The 18,336-nt window shown below is 35.9% G+C and overlaps 1 protein-coding gene across 5 annotated transcripts in view; it reads left to right on the forward strand.

Moving 5' to 3' along the window:
- Nucleotides 1-18,336, forward strand: part of BRAF (B-Raf proto-oncogene, serine/threonine kinase) — a 168,186-nt gene that overhangs the window by 59,945 nt on the left and 89,905 nt on the right. For all 5 annotated transcript variants that reach the window (XM_070369170.1, XM_070369171.1, XM_070369172.1 and 2 more), the window contains exon 2: nt 7,157-7,258. In XM_070369170.1, the coding sequence (XP_070225271.1) occupies nt 7,157-7,258 (102 nt within the window). The remainder of the gene's footprint in view (nt 1-7,156; nt 7,259-18,336) is intronic.

Genomic DNA, 18,336 nt, shown 5'->3' on the forward strand with positions numbered 1-18,336 from the left:
TCTTGCCATCTCTTCTTAATATCTTCTGCTTCTGTTAGGTCCATACCATTTCTGTCCTTTATTGTGCTCATCTTTGCATGAAATGTTCCCTTGGTATCTCGAATTTTCTTGAAGAGAGCTCTAGTCCTATATTAAAAGAGATCTCTAGTCCTGCATTAAAAAATACGTATATAGTACTGAGTTATATTTGAGTTTGTCCTCATAGGTTAGATTATTTTGTGGCTTTATTTTTGTGTTTTTGTCAAGTTTTGACACCTGGATTTTGCTAGCTTCATAAAATGAATTTGAAAGGTTTTCTTTTTTATATGTACTGTCACCTATTAATTAATAGTGTGTTTCCTTAAAGATTTGATAGAAACCATTGATTTGAACCTGATACCTTCTTGTTGGGAGGAAGGGCATCAGTGCCTATAGTTTTCTTTCTGCCATTGCCACCCTTCATTTCTTTCCGTAGCAGTTCTTATGCATTATATTTTAGCATAGACTTTTTTTTTAATTCAGGTTTTTTGGAGAGTGAATTTTGCCATTTGTAAAGTTGTGAGAAATCATTGGTTGTTTACTAACAGTTAGTTCAGTTCAATCGCTCAGTCGTGTCCAACTCTTTGCGACCCCATGGACTGCGGTACGCCAGGCCTCCTGTCCATCACCAACTCTTGGAGTTTACTCAAACTCATGTCCATTGATTCAGTGATACCATCCAACCATCTCATCCTGTGTCATCCCCTTCTCCTCTTGCCCTCAATCTTTCCCAGAATCAGGGTCTTTTCCAATTAGTCAGCTCTTCGCATCAAGTGGCCAAAGTTTGGAGTTTCAGCTTCAGCATCAGTCTTTCCAATGAATATTCAGGACTGATTTCCTTTAGGATGGACTGGATGGATCTCCTTGAAGTCCAAAGGACTCTCAAAAGTCTTCTCCAACACCACAGTTCAAACGCATCAATTCTTCGGCGCTCAGCTTTCTTCACAGTCCAACTCTCACATCCATACGTGACTACTGGAAAAACCATAGTCTTGACTAGAAGGACCTTTGTTGGCAAAGTAATGTCTCTGCTTTTTAATATGCTGTCTAGGTTGGTCATAACTTTTCTTTCAAGGAGTGAGCATCTTTTTATTTCATGACTGCAGTCATCATCTGCAGTGATTCTGGAGCCCCAAAAAATAAAGCCTGCCACTGTTTCCACTGTTTCTCTGTTTGCCATGAGGTGATGGGACCAGATGTCATGATATTTGTTTTCTGAATGTTGAGCTTTAAGCCAGCTTTTTCACTCTCCTCTTTCACTTTCATCAAGAGGCTCTTTAGTTTTTCTTCACTTTCTGCCATAAGGGTGGTGTCATCTGCATATATGAAGTTATTGATATTTCTCCCAGCAATCTTGATTCCAGCTTGTGCCTCATCTAGCCTAGTGTTTCTCATGATGTACTCTGCATAGAAGTTAAATAAGCAGGGTGACAATATACAGCCTTGACGTACTCCTTTCCCTATTTGGAACCAGTCTGTTGTTCCATGTCCAGTTCTAACTGTTGCTTCCTGACCTGCATACAGATTTCTCAAGAGGCAGATCAGGTGGTCTAGTATTCCCATCTCTTTTAGAATTTTCCACAGTTTATTGTGATCCACACAGTCAAAGGCTTTGGCATAGTCAATAAAGCAGAAATAGATGTTTTTCTGGAACTCTTGCTTTTTCGATCATCCAGCGAATGTTGGCAATTTGATCTCTGGTTCCTCTGCCTTTTCTAAAACCAGCTTGAACATCTGGAAGTTCATGGTTCACATATTGCTGAAGCCTGGCTTGGAGAATTTTGAGTATTACTTTACTAGCATGTGAGATGAGTGCAATTGTGCAGTAGTTTGAGCATTCTTTGGCATTGCCTTTCTTTGGGATTGGAATGAAAACTGACCTTTTCCAGTGCTGTGGCCACTGCTGAGTGTTCCAAATTTGCTGGCATATTGAGTGCAGCACTTTCACAGCCTCATCTTTCAGGATTTGAAAGAGCTCAACTGGAATTCCATCACCTCCACTAGCTTTGTTCATAGTGATGCTTTCTAAGGCCCACTTGACTTCACATTCCAGGATGTCTGGCTCTAGTGAGTGATCACTCCATCGTGATTATCTGGGTCATGAAGATCTTTTTTGTACAGTTCTTTTGTGTATTCTTGCCACCTCTTCTTAATATCTTCTGCTTCTGTTAGGTCCATACCATTTTTGTCCTTTATTGAGCCCATCTTTGCATGAAATGTTCCCTTGGTATCTCTGGTTTTCTTGAAGAGATCTCTAGTCTTTCCCATTCTATTATTTTCCCCTATTTCTTTGCACTGATCGCTGAGGAAGCTTTCTGATCTCTCCTTGCTCTTCTTTGGAACTCTGCATTCAGATGCTTATATCTTTCCTTTTCTCCTTTGCTTTTCGCTTTGCTTCTTTTCACAGCTATTTGTAAGGCCTCCTCAGACAGCCATTTTGCTTTTTTGCATTTCTTTTTCTTGGGGATGTCTTGCTCCCTGTCTCCTGTACAATGTCATGAACCTCCATCCATAGTTCATCAGGCACTCTGTCTATCAGATCTGGTCCCTTAAATCTGTTAATCACTTCTACTGTATAATTTTATTTATTTAAATATTATTTAAATATTTATTTAAATATTATTTAAATAAATAAATGATTTTATTTATTTTATTATAATTTTATTTATTTCTCACTTCTACTGTATAATATAATTTATACTGTAAGGGATTTGATTTAGGTCATACCTGGGTGGTCTAGTGGTTTTCCCTACTTTCTTCAATTTAAGTCTGAATATGGCAATAAACAGTTCATGATCTGAGCCACAGTCAGCTCCTGGTCTTGTTTTTGCTGACTGTATAGAGCTTCTCCATCTTTGGCTGAATATAGCCAAAGAATATAATCAGTCTGATTTCAGTGTTGACCATCTGGTGATGTCCATGTGTAGAGTCTTTTCTTGTGTTGTTGGAAGAGGGTGTTTGCTATGACCAGTGCATTCTCTTGGTAGAACTCTATTAGCCTTTGCCCTTTACTAATATTACTTGGTTTTAATTGCTGTGTTCTGCTGAAGAGATAAAAAAAGGATAGGAAATCTTCTAGTACCTTTCTTGAAATTTGTTGTTTTTAATTCTTTCATTTCCCTTTTAGGATTGTTGTAACAGTTTTTCTTGTTTTTTCAAGAAGATGTTTTAAGCCAAAACTCTGTATCTACTGTTTACAATATTTTATTCTACTTTTTAATGTATCTTCAAAGTATTATCATCATCACAGTTTCTTTTTTCTTATTCTTTAGGAAAATCTGAAAGAGTTTGCTTGCTCAGACTCATTTTTTCTAATTATAACTGAGTGATCATAGTGATTTTTCTTCGTACTTTGGATATAAAATTACTGTTGTTTGGAAGTTAAGAAACCTGCCTTTCAGGCAGTTGTGGTTTGGCCCTGCATTATGTAAATCTTAGCATTTTCTACTGCCAGGAAGAAAAGGAATCAGTTCTAATCAGCTCAGTCTCCTCATTTCTCGCTTGCTCTTTGCCATCTCTAATTTTTTTTTTTCCATTTCTCCCATTCTTTGAATGGTTCTTTACCCTAACTACACAAGTTTTATCTGTGGAACTTTAAGGGTGGAAAGAAAAAAGAGAGACTGTAGGTAATAGAGTACTTAATTTCTTGGACTGTAAAGAATTGCTGAACTAGGATTAATTTTTCTCTCTTATCCTATTCTGAAGAAAGCTTAAATCTTAGCTCCAACACTACTTTGAATACTTGTAATGACTAAGACACCAAGATAAGTGATGAGGGAATAAAAGATGAGTAAAACATATTTCTTATTTCAAAGTAGCTAATAGACATGAAAAACATAATCAATTTTAGAATATCAAATTCCGAGTATAAAGCACTTCTGCCCTGGGTGGTCAGTAAACTCATCATAGAGGGAGTTTGTCATTTTCTGAGATGAAGAGACTGTAAGAAAAGCATTTTGAAACAGGACCTGGTGGATAGATATCAAGTTAACTTTTGAACATGTTAAGTTTGAAATACTACTTATCTTAATAAGTATGTAGGAATGTACAGTAGGCACATGAAGAAAAATACCATGGAGTTGAGAGAACAGAGCTGGAAAATTTGGACTTCATCAGTACATATATAAAGCCACAAGATTAGATAAGATTACTTGGGAAATAAGTGTAGCTAGAGAAAAGACAGCCTAATGCTTCCTGGGGATATGAGAATTTAGCCAAGGATTCATAAAGGAAAAATATTGTAATATCTGATTATAGAAAAAAACTAGAAACTTCTGTCATTTCTTCTCAAACTTTAATAAGGATCATTTTGTTAAAGTTCAGTAAGTTTGAAATGGGGCCTGAGATTCTGCTGCTCCTACAAACTTCCAGAAGATTATGCTGCTGGTAGTCTATGAACCATGCTTTGAGTAGCAAGACTGTCTATGGCTAAAGAGACAAAGTGAAAAGGAGGAAAGACTGCAGCGTTTGTAGGAGAATAAGGATTAATATCCAGAATAAAGGGCATCTATAAAAAGAAAAAAAATAGAAGGGAGAAAGAATATGGATAGATAATTTTTCATAAATTTAAATGATCAATCAGCGTGAAGAATGCTCAACTTCCTGGGAAATACAAATTGAAACAAGAAGATCACGTTTCCCCCCATTAAGATCAGGAAAAATTTTGAAGTCTGATAATATACACTGTTGGTGGGATTGTGGGAAAAGGGTGGACTGATACCCTAATAGGAGGTATCTTGGTACTTTTGTCCTTTTGGAAGACCATTTGCCATACTGACTTTTTAAACGTGCATATCCTTCAATCCAGGAACCCTGTGCTTCACTGTCTAAAAGGAAAACTTCTCCCTTTGTCGAGAAGGCATTTCAGAGCCATTTTGAAGCATTGTTTAAAGCCGGGAGAGGTGAAATCTAATGTCCTTCAGGAAGGAATCATTAAATAAACCAAGTGCCCTTTGCTTATTTATTCTCCTTCGTACATTTAAAAAATTATCTCACATTTTTCATTATAACTTTAAATAATTTAAGTGGCCATGATTTCTAGAGTATATTTGTTAAATACATTTTCAGTCACACCATAAAATTACAGATTTAAATCATTCAGTTTATAGAGAGTATCTGTAGACAGTATATACTGTAGTATAATTTGCAAAAAGCATGTTCTCACACCACTCAGATAAATTGAACTCATTTTTCACGAAGAAAAAAAAACTGATCTGACCATTAAAAGAATACATTTGAATCAGTTCTAATGAGGTGGATGAAACTGGAGCCTATTATACAGAGTGAAGTAAGCCAGAAGGAAAAACACCAATACAGTATACTAACGCATATATATGGAATTTAGAAAGATGATAACAATAACCCTGTGTACGAGACAGCAAAAGTGACGCTGATGTATGGAACAGTCTTATGGACTCTGTGGGAGAGGGAGAGGGTGGGAAGATTTGGGAGAATGGCATTGAAACATGTAAAATATCGTGTATGAAACGAGATGCCAGTCCAGGTTCAATGCACGATACTGGATGCTTGGGGCTAGTGCACTGGGACGACCCAGATGGTATGGGGAGGGAGGAGGGAGGAGGGTTCAGGATGGGGAGCACATGTATACCTGTGATGGATTCATTTTGATATTGGGCAAAACTAATACAATTATGTAAAGTTTAAAAATAAAATAATATTTTAAAAAAAATAAATAAAAAGAAAATAAAAGCAAAAACAAACAAACAAAAAAAAACAAAAAAAATGATCTGATTGCTTATTTATCTTAAACATGTAATATGTGCCTATACTATATGACCACTAGACTTCTGAATTCTCAGTTGGGTGGCTAGATAAATGGATAAGGCTTGAAACCTTCCCAAGAATTTGTTTCACTGATAAAATAAGGTCTTGCTCATATTAAGAGCAAGGATATTAACCTCCCCCTTTTTTGCCAAGGGATTTCCCTTCTTCTCTTGTTTGTTAGGTAGTTTGAAGTTTATATAGCTCAGAAGAGTACACGGTAGTAGACGCACTTGAGATGGATAAGAATTTTGCCTTTCTTTTACAAAGTGGAGAATTGCAACGTAGTGATTTTTAAAGGAGAGGAAGAAAGAACTAGTTCTTAAGCAGATCATTTAGGAAGAATACAAATAGACAATGGAAATCTGGAAATGATTCTCCTAAAATCATTCGTATCCACCTAATCTTAAGTTACCTTTGAAGTCCATTGAAATAAGCAGTGTCCTAATATCGTGAAATGAATGTTGTCTGGACTTACGATGTTGTAATACAGCCATTTAAAAGGTGTAAAATAGGACTACCTTGGTGGTACAGTGGATTAGAATCCATCTGCCAGTGAAGGGGACATGGATTTGATCCCTGGTCCAGGAAGATTCCACATGCCATGGAGCAGCTAAACCCTTGCACCACAACTACTGAGCCTGTGTGCCTAGAGCCAGTGTTCTGTAATGAAAAGCCACCGGAAGGAGAAGCCCACACGCCACAGTGAAAAGTAGCCCTCCGCTCACCACAACTAGAGAAAGTCTGTGCATAGCAACGAAGTAAAATAAATAAATTAATTAATTAATTAAAAGTGAAACTACATTGAAAGAACGAATACTTAAAAACACTGAAAAAAAAATAAAAGCAAAATACATACATATTGACATGGAAAGAATTCTGAGGCATGTTGTGTGGTGAAGAAAGCAAATGTTGAGAATATTTTAATATGTAATATTTATATGTATTTGTCTATTTTATATATGTATGTATTTTTGTTTTTTGAGTAAAAAGAAGTTATGGAAGAATGTATATCACACCATAAACAGGACTTATCTTTTTGGCAGGACACCCAGAAATATGGGGAATGTGAAAAAGAGATTTTTACTGCTTGTTCCTAAATACTTATGTATTACTTAAATGTTTTATAGTTGAGAAAATGTTGTATCACTAGTATAAGAAGAAGTTTAAAATAAATCATCTCAAGATCTCTAAGCTCTAAATTTCAAGGAACACTGACAGTTACAATAATATTTCAGTAGGAATATTAAGATATTCATATTCTAAATGATTTGTATTTCATATTCATATTCTAAAGATTCTAAAGAATTCATATTCTAAATGCTTTGTATTTAAATTCTTTTAAAATATTTTTTAGGTGTGGAATATCAAACAAATGATTAAGTTGACACAGGAGCATATAGAGGCCCTATTGGACAAATTTGGTGGGGAGCATAATCCACCATCAATATATCTGGAGGTAAGCTTTTGAGTGTCATATTTGTAGTAATTTTGAGGAAAAGAAAATGAAGTTGTAAGACGCATTTGTATTGGTAATATGGGTTATTTTAGGGAGTGGGATTAAAAATAGATATGTGAAGAGAGAATTAGCTTTGTCTTTATTGTACTCTTTAAGGTTGTTTCACTTGTTACAATAAATATATAGTATTTGGTAATTTGGAAAATAGCAAAACTAAAGAAGAAGTTGTATATAAACTTCAAAATACTACCCTGGTTTAAAAAAAGAAAAAATTATTGAAAAAAGAGAAAGCATTCTTTTCTGGAGGCCAGCAAACTAGTTGCTGTATTAGAAAATGGGGAGAATTTTGCAAAATATCTTTCTTTCAGAACAAATCCCCTCAAATAGGTTTTTGCTTCCTCATGGGTAAAATTTACAAAATTTTAGTATCTCAAGATTGCTTAGCATTACAGTTTAATAGTGCCTTGAAGCTTTTGTATCCAGTCTTGAACATCATTGTAAGTTTATAGATTAGTTATTGTTCTTAATCCTATTAGGTAGCAGTTTCTATAATAATCACAGGTACGCTTTCTTGGCATTAGTTTCCTTATGTAAGTCACTCAAGTTCCACAGCAAGGAAGCTGTTAGACAATCTAGGCAGTCAGGCTCCACAGCCCATACTGCTTACACTGCACTATACTGCCGGTCTCCATAAAAGCTAGCTCCAACTATAAGAACCAGTCATATTGGGAGATAACCCTAAATTACAAATGATCAGGTTACCATTTGCCTTCAAATGCCAGAGATTTTTTAGGCATGGATTGACAGACTCCTAAACCAAAATTCTAATTTAGTAATCTAATTACTTTTAAAGGATAAGTTAAATCTTCGGTATTTCGAGAGAAAGTAAGTTTGTGTATTTCTAAAATAACCTTGAAAGTTTGGAAATGACTGCTGATAAACTATTCTCTCTTTTTATGGCTTATCACAGAGCACACTGCCAGTTAGTATCAGTGCCAGGACTGGAACTCATACCTCTGAATACTAGTTAGTGTATTTTCTGATATCACATGCTCTCTGTTTTACTTTTGTGTGTGAGGAGAACAAGCAGAGGAGTCATAAGGAGGCAAATAGTCCTGGTGAAAATGGTAATTGCTTGTTAGTCAGAATTAGACAACTTAACCAGCAGTTTTTCTGCCAACCATTTTTGTGTCAGGAAACTTTCCCCACCCTCAGAGGTAATACATTTGCATCAATAACATGGTTTCACTATAGCAGGGATTCATTCGCCCCTCCACACACATACTCTTCAGGCTTTTAACTATTTGAACTATATCTAACTAGGACAGTATAGGGCTACCCAGGTGGCTCAGTGGTAAAGAATCTGCCTGCAGTGCAGGAGACGCAGGTTCCATCCCTGGGTTGGGAAGATCCCCTGGAGAAGAAAATGGCAACTCACTCCAGTATTCTTGCTTGCAAAATCTCATGGACAGAAGAGTGGCGAGCTACAGTCCATGGCGTCACAAAAAGTCAGACACAACCTAGCAGCTGAACGACAACAACAGAACAGTTTACAGCAGACTATACCTTACAGGTTGTATCATTAGCACATAGATTCTTACTGACAGGTACTAACATTACACAGTTTCTCTACAGAAAGCAGTATAATATAGTGGTTGAGATGAACTATGGAGTTACACACACCCTGTGTTTGAATTGTAGCTCTGCCTTAACTTATGCAGACAGGTTACCTAACCTCCCTATACCCCACCTAATTGGTAAAATGGAAATATATCACACATGGTAATTTAAAGACTAAATTTTGAGTTTATGATTATGAAATAAGTGCTCTGTAAATCTTTGATTCATTTATTCAATAGGCAATTATTGAGTGCCTGCTAACATTTGTACTTGTCTAGGCTCTGGGCATATATATATATATATTAAAAAAAAAAAATCTCCTCCCAGTCTCTGCCTTCAGATAGCTTATATTTTAATCAAGGGAGTGGTTTACAGAAACTAAATACATAAATAAGTTAAAACATTGAACTTAACCACCATTTGATTTACTATGAAGAGGAGCCTGGCCGGAATTGAGAGTTTTCTTCCCTGAGGAAAGTTGACCAGGCCAAGGGAAAAGACTTGTGGGTCCTGATATTTGAAGGCCCTTAAGTAGATTAAGTACTAAGTGAGTAATCTACTGATTACCCACTGAGACCCACCATTCTCCTTTCTGTCTTGATGAATTTTGCTATTCTAGGAATGTCGTATAAGTGGAATTCTAACATACTTATCCTGTAACTGACTGATTTCACTTAGCATAATGTCTTCAAGCTTCATCCATGTTGAAGAATGTGTCAAAAGTTTCTTCCTATTTAAGGCTGAAAAATATTTCATTGTATGTCTATATACCTGTATATAATATAATGTATATTATCCATTTGTCTATTGATGGCTACCATCAGTGGTTGGTTGTTTCCACCTTTTGGTTATTGTGAATAATACTGACTTTACCTTTTTTGCGTGTATATAGCCGGAAGTGGAATTACTGAATCGTAAGATAATTCTACATTAAATTTTTAAAGGAACTGCCATTCTGTTTTCCATAAGCAGCTATATTTTGCAATCCTTTATATCTTTGCTAAGACTTATTTTCTGTATGTGTGTGTGTAAGAGTAGCTGTCCTAATGAGTGTGAAGGGGTATCTCATTGTGGAAATGCAGATCTCCAGCTTTGTTCTTTTTCAAGATTGTTTTGACTATTTGGGATCCCTTGGATTTTCTCATGAATTTCAGAATGGTGTTTTTCTATTTCTGCAAACACATTGAGATTTGGGTAGGGGTTGCATTGAATCTGTAGATTGCTTTGTGTAGTATTGATATCTTCAGGGTTCATAACTCTTAAATACAAATGAACAGTTAAGAATAACCAGTATTTGAAGAAAGCTTTTAACAGGAAAGATAATGGCAGAAATGGTCAAAAGGGACTCAGAAACAGTGCAGAGAACAGAAGAAAATTTGAAAATCACTATAACATCAAAGATAAGAGAAGATCCATAATCTCTTCTTGCTTCATGGTTGTATTAAAGAAGCAAAAGTATTAAAGAATAAGAAAGAGCTCTTGGAAATTAAAATAGTAAGAGTTAAAATAGTATAATAGGAAATTTATATATGTGTGTGTATCTGCATGTGCATATAAACAGACAAACACACGCTATAAAGTCAAGGACATCTTCCAGAAAGCAGAATAAAACAAAGAAAATATTAAAGGAAAGATGGGAAAAATTGGAGAATAAATCTAGGAGATCTGCAAAAACCAAACAACAGGCTGTCCAAACTTGTTTTTAATTTCTCCTCCCATAATGACAAACATGGAGGTACATTATTCAAAGTTGGTTCTACAGCTCAAGGTTGTTATTACACACTGGCATAGATTGCTACCATCCTTTTGGTTTCTGTCTGCAGCAGATCTTAGAATTGTACTCTTAACACAATACCTCAAGTCCAGAAGCAGGGATCACAGATACTCTGGTGTACTGAGTTATTTCACGGAGGAAAACCCTCCTCTCAAATCCCCTACAAGTCTTTACATCTCACCAACCAGAATGGGGTTACATAACTCCTAGACTAGTGACTCAGCTTACATTTTCTGAAATAAGAGGCTAAAAAGTAAAAATTTTCCAGTTTTCACAGTCTGGCTTCAGATTAGTTTGTGCACTGGCAGATAGAAGTTGTGCTCTAGTTACTTCATTACATAGCATTTCCAAAGAAACCATTTTGATGTTTCCATAGAAAGTTAAATCTTTACCTATCCCCACATTTCTTCCTCATAGCAAAACAGAATGAAATCAGTTATATCACCATCAGAAATCCTCATGACTTTCTCTTTTTTGTGTACTAATTTATTTAAAAGCAAGCTTTTAAGTTCTAGATTTTCTCCTACTGGCATATGAATAATAATTAACACTATTGATTCCCTTGATGATAACTGCAGTGAAATGAGCTATCGTACTCTAAAAGAATTTCAGTTTTGTCTTTTCAGTCTTTGGTTCCAGTCTTTTCTTTTTACCATCACACAAAGAAAAGATATTTCCCCTAAAAGTCATTTCCCAGAATTTCTTATTTTTGTCCCAGTTCTTTTATTTTTACTCATCAAATTATTTGAATGCCTTCTGTATGTAAGATATAATGCTGGATGCTTTTCTAGAAGTAGATTTCTGTTTCTGGACCTGATTTATTGGATTCCAGAAGTGAAGGGTGGAGAAGGCAATGGCAACCCACTCCAGTACTCTTGCCTGGAAAATCCCTTGGATGGAGGAGCCTGATGGGCTGTAGTCCATGGGGTCGCTAAGAGTCGGACGCAAGTGAGAACTTCATTTTCACGCATTGGAGAAGGAAATGGCAACCCACTCCAGTTCTTGCCTGGAGAATCCCAGGGACGGGGGAGCCTGGTGGGCTGCCATCTATGGAGTTGCACAGAGTCGGACACAACTGAAGCGACTTAGCAGCAGCAGCAGAAATGAAGGGAATAAAGTTTCTGGAATAACCCTCCAAGCTACCACCAAGTTTATGTGTATGCTCAGATCCCCTGCAGACAGACAGTAAAGCTCCTAACATTTATTGAGTGCTTGCTATGCCAGGAACTGTTCCAAGCATATAGTAGATCATTTAAGCCTCAACCTGCCCTATGAGTTATATTTAATACTCATTTCCATTTTATCGAAGAAGAGACTCAGGCAAAAAGGATTTTAATAATAACATGACCAGCATTACACAACGGGTAAATGGGGTAGCCAAAGTTTGAAGCTAGACATTTTGAATTTAGAATCTGTGTTTTTTTAATGAGTCTTCTGTAACTGCTTACATTTTCCCCATGTGTATGTCTTCTTTTTTTTTCTTTTTTATCAGAACCTGTGCTCTTAATTGCTTTATCATTATTACTATGCTTACAGCGTTTCTGATCTTTAGCCTGTGTAGAACCCAAGATAATGCAAAAACATTTATCAAAACAGATACTGTAGTGAAAATAATACTGGAAGCTAGGTGCTTCCTGTGAAATACAGAACAGTTCATTAATTATCAGTTGTGGACAGTTTGAAAGATTTCATTGTATCTTGTGAGATTAAGTTCAATAAGAATAAATATAATGAACTCTAATGATAGAAATTTTTTATTCCATTGTTTTTTCCTATTATGTTTTAATTAAGTAGGGCCTTAATCGTCTTCCCATTTTTAATTGAGAAATAATTCATGAACTGTGATTCACTTTTTTAAAGTATACAGTTGAGTAATTTATAGTATATGCACAAAATTGTACAGTCATCACCATCATATAATTCCAAAACATTTTTATCACCCCCAAAAGAAACCTTTTACCCATTGGCAATCATTCTCTCCAGTCCTTATCAACCACTTAACCTAAGTTTCTTAATCTGTGCATTTGCCTTTTTGAACATTTTGTGTGAATGAATTCAACCAAGTAGCATGTAGCGTTCATTCCTTTTTTGGCTAATATTCTATCATGTGGATACATCACATTTTGTTTATCCATTAATCAACTGATGGACATTTAGCTTGTTACCATTTTTGGGCTATCATGAGTAAAGCTGCTATGAACATTCATGTACAAGTTTTTGTGGTAGACATGTTTTCAGTTCTTTTGGTTATGTACCTTGGGATGGAATTGCTGTGTCCTTTGGTTACTCTGTTTTAACTTTTTGAGGAACTACCAAACTGCTTTCCAAAGTGGCTGTACCATTTTACATTCCCACAAGCAATGTGTGAGGGTTCTAGTTTCTATACATCATTGCCAACTTGTTAGTTTCCATTTATTATTATTATTGCCATCCTAGTAAGTGTGAATTGGCATCTCCTTATGGTTCTGATTTGTAATTCATTAGTAACTAATAATGTTAAGCATCTTTTTCATGTGCTTATTAGCCATTTTTATATTTTCTAGGGGAAAATGTCTATTCAGATCCTTTGCCCATTAAAAAAACTGGGTTGTCTTTTTATTGCTGAGTTGTAAGAGTTCTTTGTATACTCTGGGTGATAAATCCTTGTCAGATTTGATTTGCAAATATTTTCTCCTGTTCTGTGAGATGTCTTTTTTTTTTTTTCCCACTCTTTTGATAGTGTCTTTTGAAGCACAAAAGCTTGAATTTAGATGAAGTCAAGTTCATCTACTTTTTCTTTGGTTACTGTGTTTTGGTGTGTCATCTAAGAAACTATTGCCTAGTCCAGGGTCATGATGAGTTACTTCTGTTAATGTTTTCTTTTAAGAGAAGGCACTGGCGACCCACTCCAGTACTCTTGCTTGGAAAATCCATGGATGGAGGAGCCTGGTAGGCTGCAGTCCATGGGGTCGCGAAGAGTCGGACACGACCGAGCGACTTCACTTTCACTTTTCACTTTCATGCATTGGAGAAGGAAATGGCAACCCACTCCAGTGTTCTTGCCTGGAGAATCCCAGGGATGGGGGAGCCTGGTGGGCTGCCGTCTCTGGGGTCGCACAGAGTTGGACATGACTGATGTGACTTAGCAGCAGTAGTAAGAGTTTTTTAGTTTTAACTCTTTTTTTTTTTTTAATTATCTTTAAATGGAGGATAATTGCTTTAGAATGTTGTGTTGGTTTCTACCGTACTACAACATGAATCAGCCATAACAATACATGTATCCCCTCCCTCATCCCTCACACCTCTGCCCATCCTGCCCCTCTGGGTCTTGCTCTTCCTAAGTATATGATCCACTTTGAGTTAATCTTTGAACATGATGTTAGGTAATAGTCCAGCTTCATTCTTCTGCATGCAGATATTCAGTTGTACTAGTAACATTGTCAAAAATCAATTAACCATAAATGTAAGGCTTTTTTCCCCCTGGACTCTTAATTTGTTGTGTTATGTATATATCAGTACCACATGTCTTGATTATTGTAGCTATGTAGTAACTTTTGAAATCAGGAAATGTAAATCTTCCAACTCGGTTCTTTTTCATGATTGTTTTAGTTATTCCAAGTCCTTTGTACTTCTTTGTGATTTTAAGATCAGCTTGTCCATTTCTGCAGAAAAGCCAACTGGGATTTTGATAAGGATTGCATTGAATCTGTATATCAATTTGAGGAGTATTTTCATCTAAATAATATTGTGTTCTTTTCTCTACATTCTTTCATTTTTTTAGTTCAAAAACTATACTTCAGTTTAAGAAAGAAGCCATTGAATGAACTAATGGATTAAAAAAATAAATACCGTGAGTTGTGCCCTCAAATGCCTTACAGTTTGGTAGAGTCATGTTGAGAACCTAGTCAAGTAGTACATTGGGTTAGAGAAAAAGTTCAGGTTTTTCTGTAATGTCTTGTGGAAAAATTTGAATGAACTAATTGACCAACCCAATAGTAGTAACAGTAATAATGATAAGAACTATTACTACTTATTACTACTAATAAAAGTATTGGGTTTTTGCTATGTGGTAGTCTCTGTGATAACTTTCTTTACTATTATTTATCTCAATGCTCACAAAATTTTTTCACAAATGATTTTTTTAAACCATATAAAGAAAAGTGTGGTAATACTGTAAAGAAGGTGAAAAGAAAGTACTGATTTTGGAGTTTATCAAGCAGAGCTTTGAATTGGACTTTGAAAAATGGGTAGGATTTTGATGAGAAAGAATGATATTTTGGAAAAGCTGCCTCTTGAAGAAATACCTGGTTTCTGCAACTTCTTGAAGCACCAAAGGAATTTCATTGATGGTAGTATTGATGCTTGAAGTATATGTTTATGCAAGATGACCTACTCACATTTTCAGGGTAAGAAAACAAAGGAAGAGGGAAAGTTGGAAGATAAAAGAAAAAATGGAGATAGTGATGAACCAAGGCCTCCATAGTGGGGGACCTTAACCACCCAATGCTAGAATTAAATTAAGAACAAAAAAAAGGATGGGGAAAAATGGAGAGAAATGCTCAAAGAAAGAGGAGGAAGCTTTGATTTGATGGCTTTGATCTTCAGAGTAAATTTGAATGTAGTGGTATTTTTTGAGTGAATTAAAGGTTGGGGAATGAAGTTAGGAGCCAGAGAAGCATAGAAAAGGTTGGAGTAAATGTTGTGAGAAATGTAATATGAATTAAAAATAAGTACAAATTTTCATGCAATAATGTAGAGGACTAATTTCCATGAATTGATAATGGAACTCAATGGCCTTGTCTTATTATTTTCTTCAGTAATATGTGGTAACCTGAGAGAAAGAACTGAATCATTGAATGATGGAATTTACCCAGAGTTGGTATTTAACAAGCAAGTTGATAAAAGAATTAAGAATTAACCAGACAGTCTAAGATGTTACCAGTGGCATTGTTGAAATCGTGAGTCATAAAGCATGGGAAGAAAATAGCAAAGAAATCTGAAAAACTTTAAGAGATTGATATTGACCATTAACCAGAGTAGTGTGGTAGTGAGATTTAAGACATTTAAGAAATTTAAGAAAAGTGTGTGTGCACAGGAGTGTGGGAGGTTCCCAACTGAGATCTTGTCATCATTTAGAACACTTTTGTAAAGAATTATTTGTATCTCTGAATCTTGTATGTAGAGTAGAAATAAATGCCTTTGTAGATAAGAGGTTTAGAGAACTTTAAGACAGGAGTGTTATAAGAGTAATCACCATCCACACTGAATGCAGCAAGGATAATGGGGTGAAATGAGCCAAACCAGATACAAAACAAGGCGGGGAAGGAAGTACCTTGGTAGATTGCATCTATGAGAATGGAGAGAGATGGAATAAGTAAATGTTTTGTGTTTAAGAAAGAGTTATTGATAAATGCAGTGAAATAATAGATTGTAATCCACAGTGGAGGGAATAATATATTTTCAAAAATTAAGGCTAATGTTTTGATACAGAATTAACATTCTGAAAATTTGTTGACATTTATTACTTTTCCTAAGCTTAACTCTGCGTAGTAAATGTACCTGCTCAGATGATAATAAGATTATATGATCTATGCAAGGAGGAATTTTTGCCTCCTTAGGCTGTATGTATATAATCTTCAAAGGATAGGAATTGTGTTGGTCTTTATTTTGGTGGTTTGAGCCCCAAATAGTACCAGGTACATGCATGCTCAATATATATTTATTGAATGATTAAGTATCAATAAGTGGATCATATTGAAAAAAGATGTCCTTAAGTAATTAGCCCATGGAACTGAAAGCTAAGTAGAAACATAGATCAGTAGATTTTGGACTGATTTGGCTATAAGGCCGTGAAATGCTGTGAAACGTTTTGGGGTCAGCATTGGGCAACTATTAGATGGTAAAGGAGAGTGCTTTTTTATGTAGTTTAATTAAGCCCTTCAGTAGCTCATTTTAGTATTTTCCCTTCCCCTCTAAAAAAAATTATATGGTGACATTAGACATCAGGTGTGGTGGCCTATATTGAATTGAAACTTCTCCTTTATTCTCCTCTAAAAGTATTAGTCACTCAGTCATGTGTGACTCTCTGTGACCCCATGGACTGTAGCCCACCAGGTTATTCATCCATGGAATTCTCCAGACAAGAATACTGGCATGGGTTGCCATTTCCTTCTTCATTATTCTTCTCTACCTGTGATAATTCTTCCTTGCTTGTAGAGTGAAGTTCAGGCTTCAAAGCATAGTGTATACAGTCTCTCCAAGCTGTCCTTTACCCACTTTTCTAGTCTTATGATTTGTGTTCATATTCTTCACTTAAATTACATGAACATCTATTGATCCCTTTCATATGTCCCAGGTATTGTATGACAGTCAGCTGTACTAGTCTGTAGTTTTCCTCTGTCTTAAAATTTCTAACCTCCTTACTCTGTTAAAAATGTCTCCTGTACTAGTACTCTCTTCTCCCCACTTAACTCTATCTATATAAATGCTAACATTTTAAGCATCTCCCCTTCCTTACTCTTACCTTGTATCAAAAACATTCTTTCTCATATACAACACAAATAAAAATGCAGCCATTTGCTTCTCTGCAGCCCAGTAATAAACTCTCTAGGTAATGGGAAACGGCACTTTTAAAATTTTGTAGCCTTTTATAAATGTGTGTAGTGTCATATCTATTTTGGGTGGTAGGGAGACATGGTGGTGGGTTATGGTGTGGAGGGGAGAAGGTGATTACCACTGCAGTAAAGAACCATGGGCATATACATTCGAATCCATTCTATCTCTTAATTTTCAATTATCATTCTATTTTCAAGATTCTTCCTGCTTTTAGAAAATGATATCTTATGTGATCATTTGACCTTTCAGCTTTAGTAAAATGATACTTCTAGAAACATACCCTGATGGGTAATGGTCTCAAAATTTCTTGACTACAGGATGTAAACCACCTTTTCAAATAAAATTCTATTCTCTAAGAAGTGTTTCATGGGAAAGGGGAGGTCATAAGGTATCCATAGTGTGGAAAAGAAGATATTTTTAATTAATAACTGTTTCAAAAAAAAGGTCACAGTTATGCATCCTCTAATCCCTATTGAGGAGACTTTGGTGATTATGGTGAGATTTGGCACTGTGTACCTTTGCCTGCCTGCCAAATCGCTTTAGTCGTGTCCGACTCATTGCAAACCCGTGGACTGTAGCCCATCCGGCTCCTTTGTCCATGGGATTCTCCAGGCAAGGATATTGGAGTTGGTTGCCATGCCCTCCTCCAGGGGATCTTCCTGACCCAGGGATCGAACCCACATTTCATGTCTCCTGCATTGGCAGGTAGGTTCTTTACCACTAGCGCCACCTGGACTGTGTACCTTAGGCTTGTCTTTTTGACAGATCTCTCTTAACGCCTCATCTCCTTTTCAACCTCTCTCAGTTGGTTAGAGAGAGACCGAGAGAGATGTGAAACCTTATATACCTGTAACTTATCTAGAAAAAAATGCTTCGATGTAGTAGTTTATCTTATGTTAGATGTGTAGTTTGGAAGGTAAATTGTGTTTTGGCCAGAAAATAGCTAACACTAGTTTTTTTTTAATTAATATTCATGGCTGTTACGGACATCATACATGTATGTGTGTGTGCAGTTTCTAGATGAGTGTCTTATAACAAGATTTATCAATTTAAAGATAAAAGTACTAATTTACAATACTTCCAGTACTTA

The sequence above is a fragment of the Bos mutus genome, chromosome 4 (assembly GCF_027580195.1).
Source record: "Bos mutus isolate GX-2022 chromosome 4, NWIPB_WYAK_1.1, whole genome shotgun sequence".
Lineage (NCBI taxonomy): Eukaryota > Metazoa > Chordata > Mammalia > Artiodactyla > Bovidae > Bos > Bos mutus.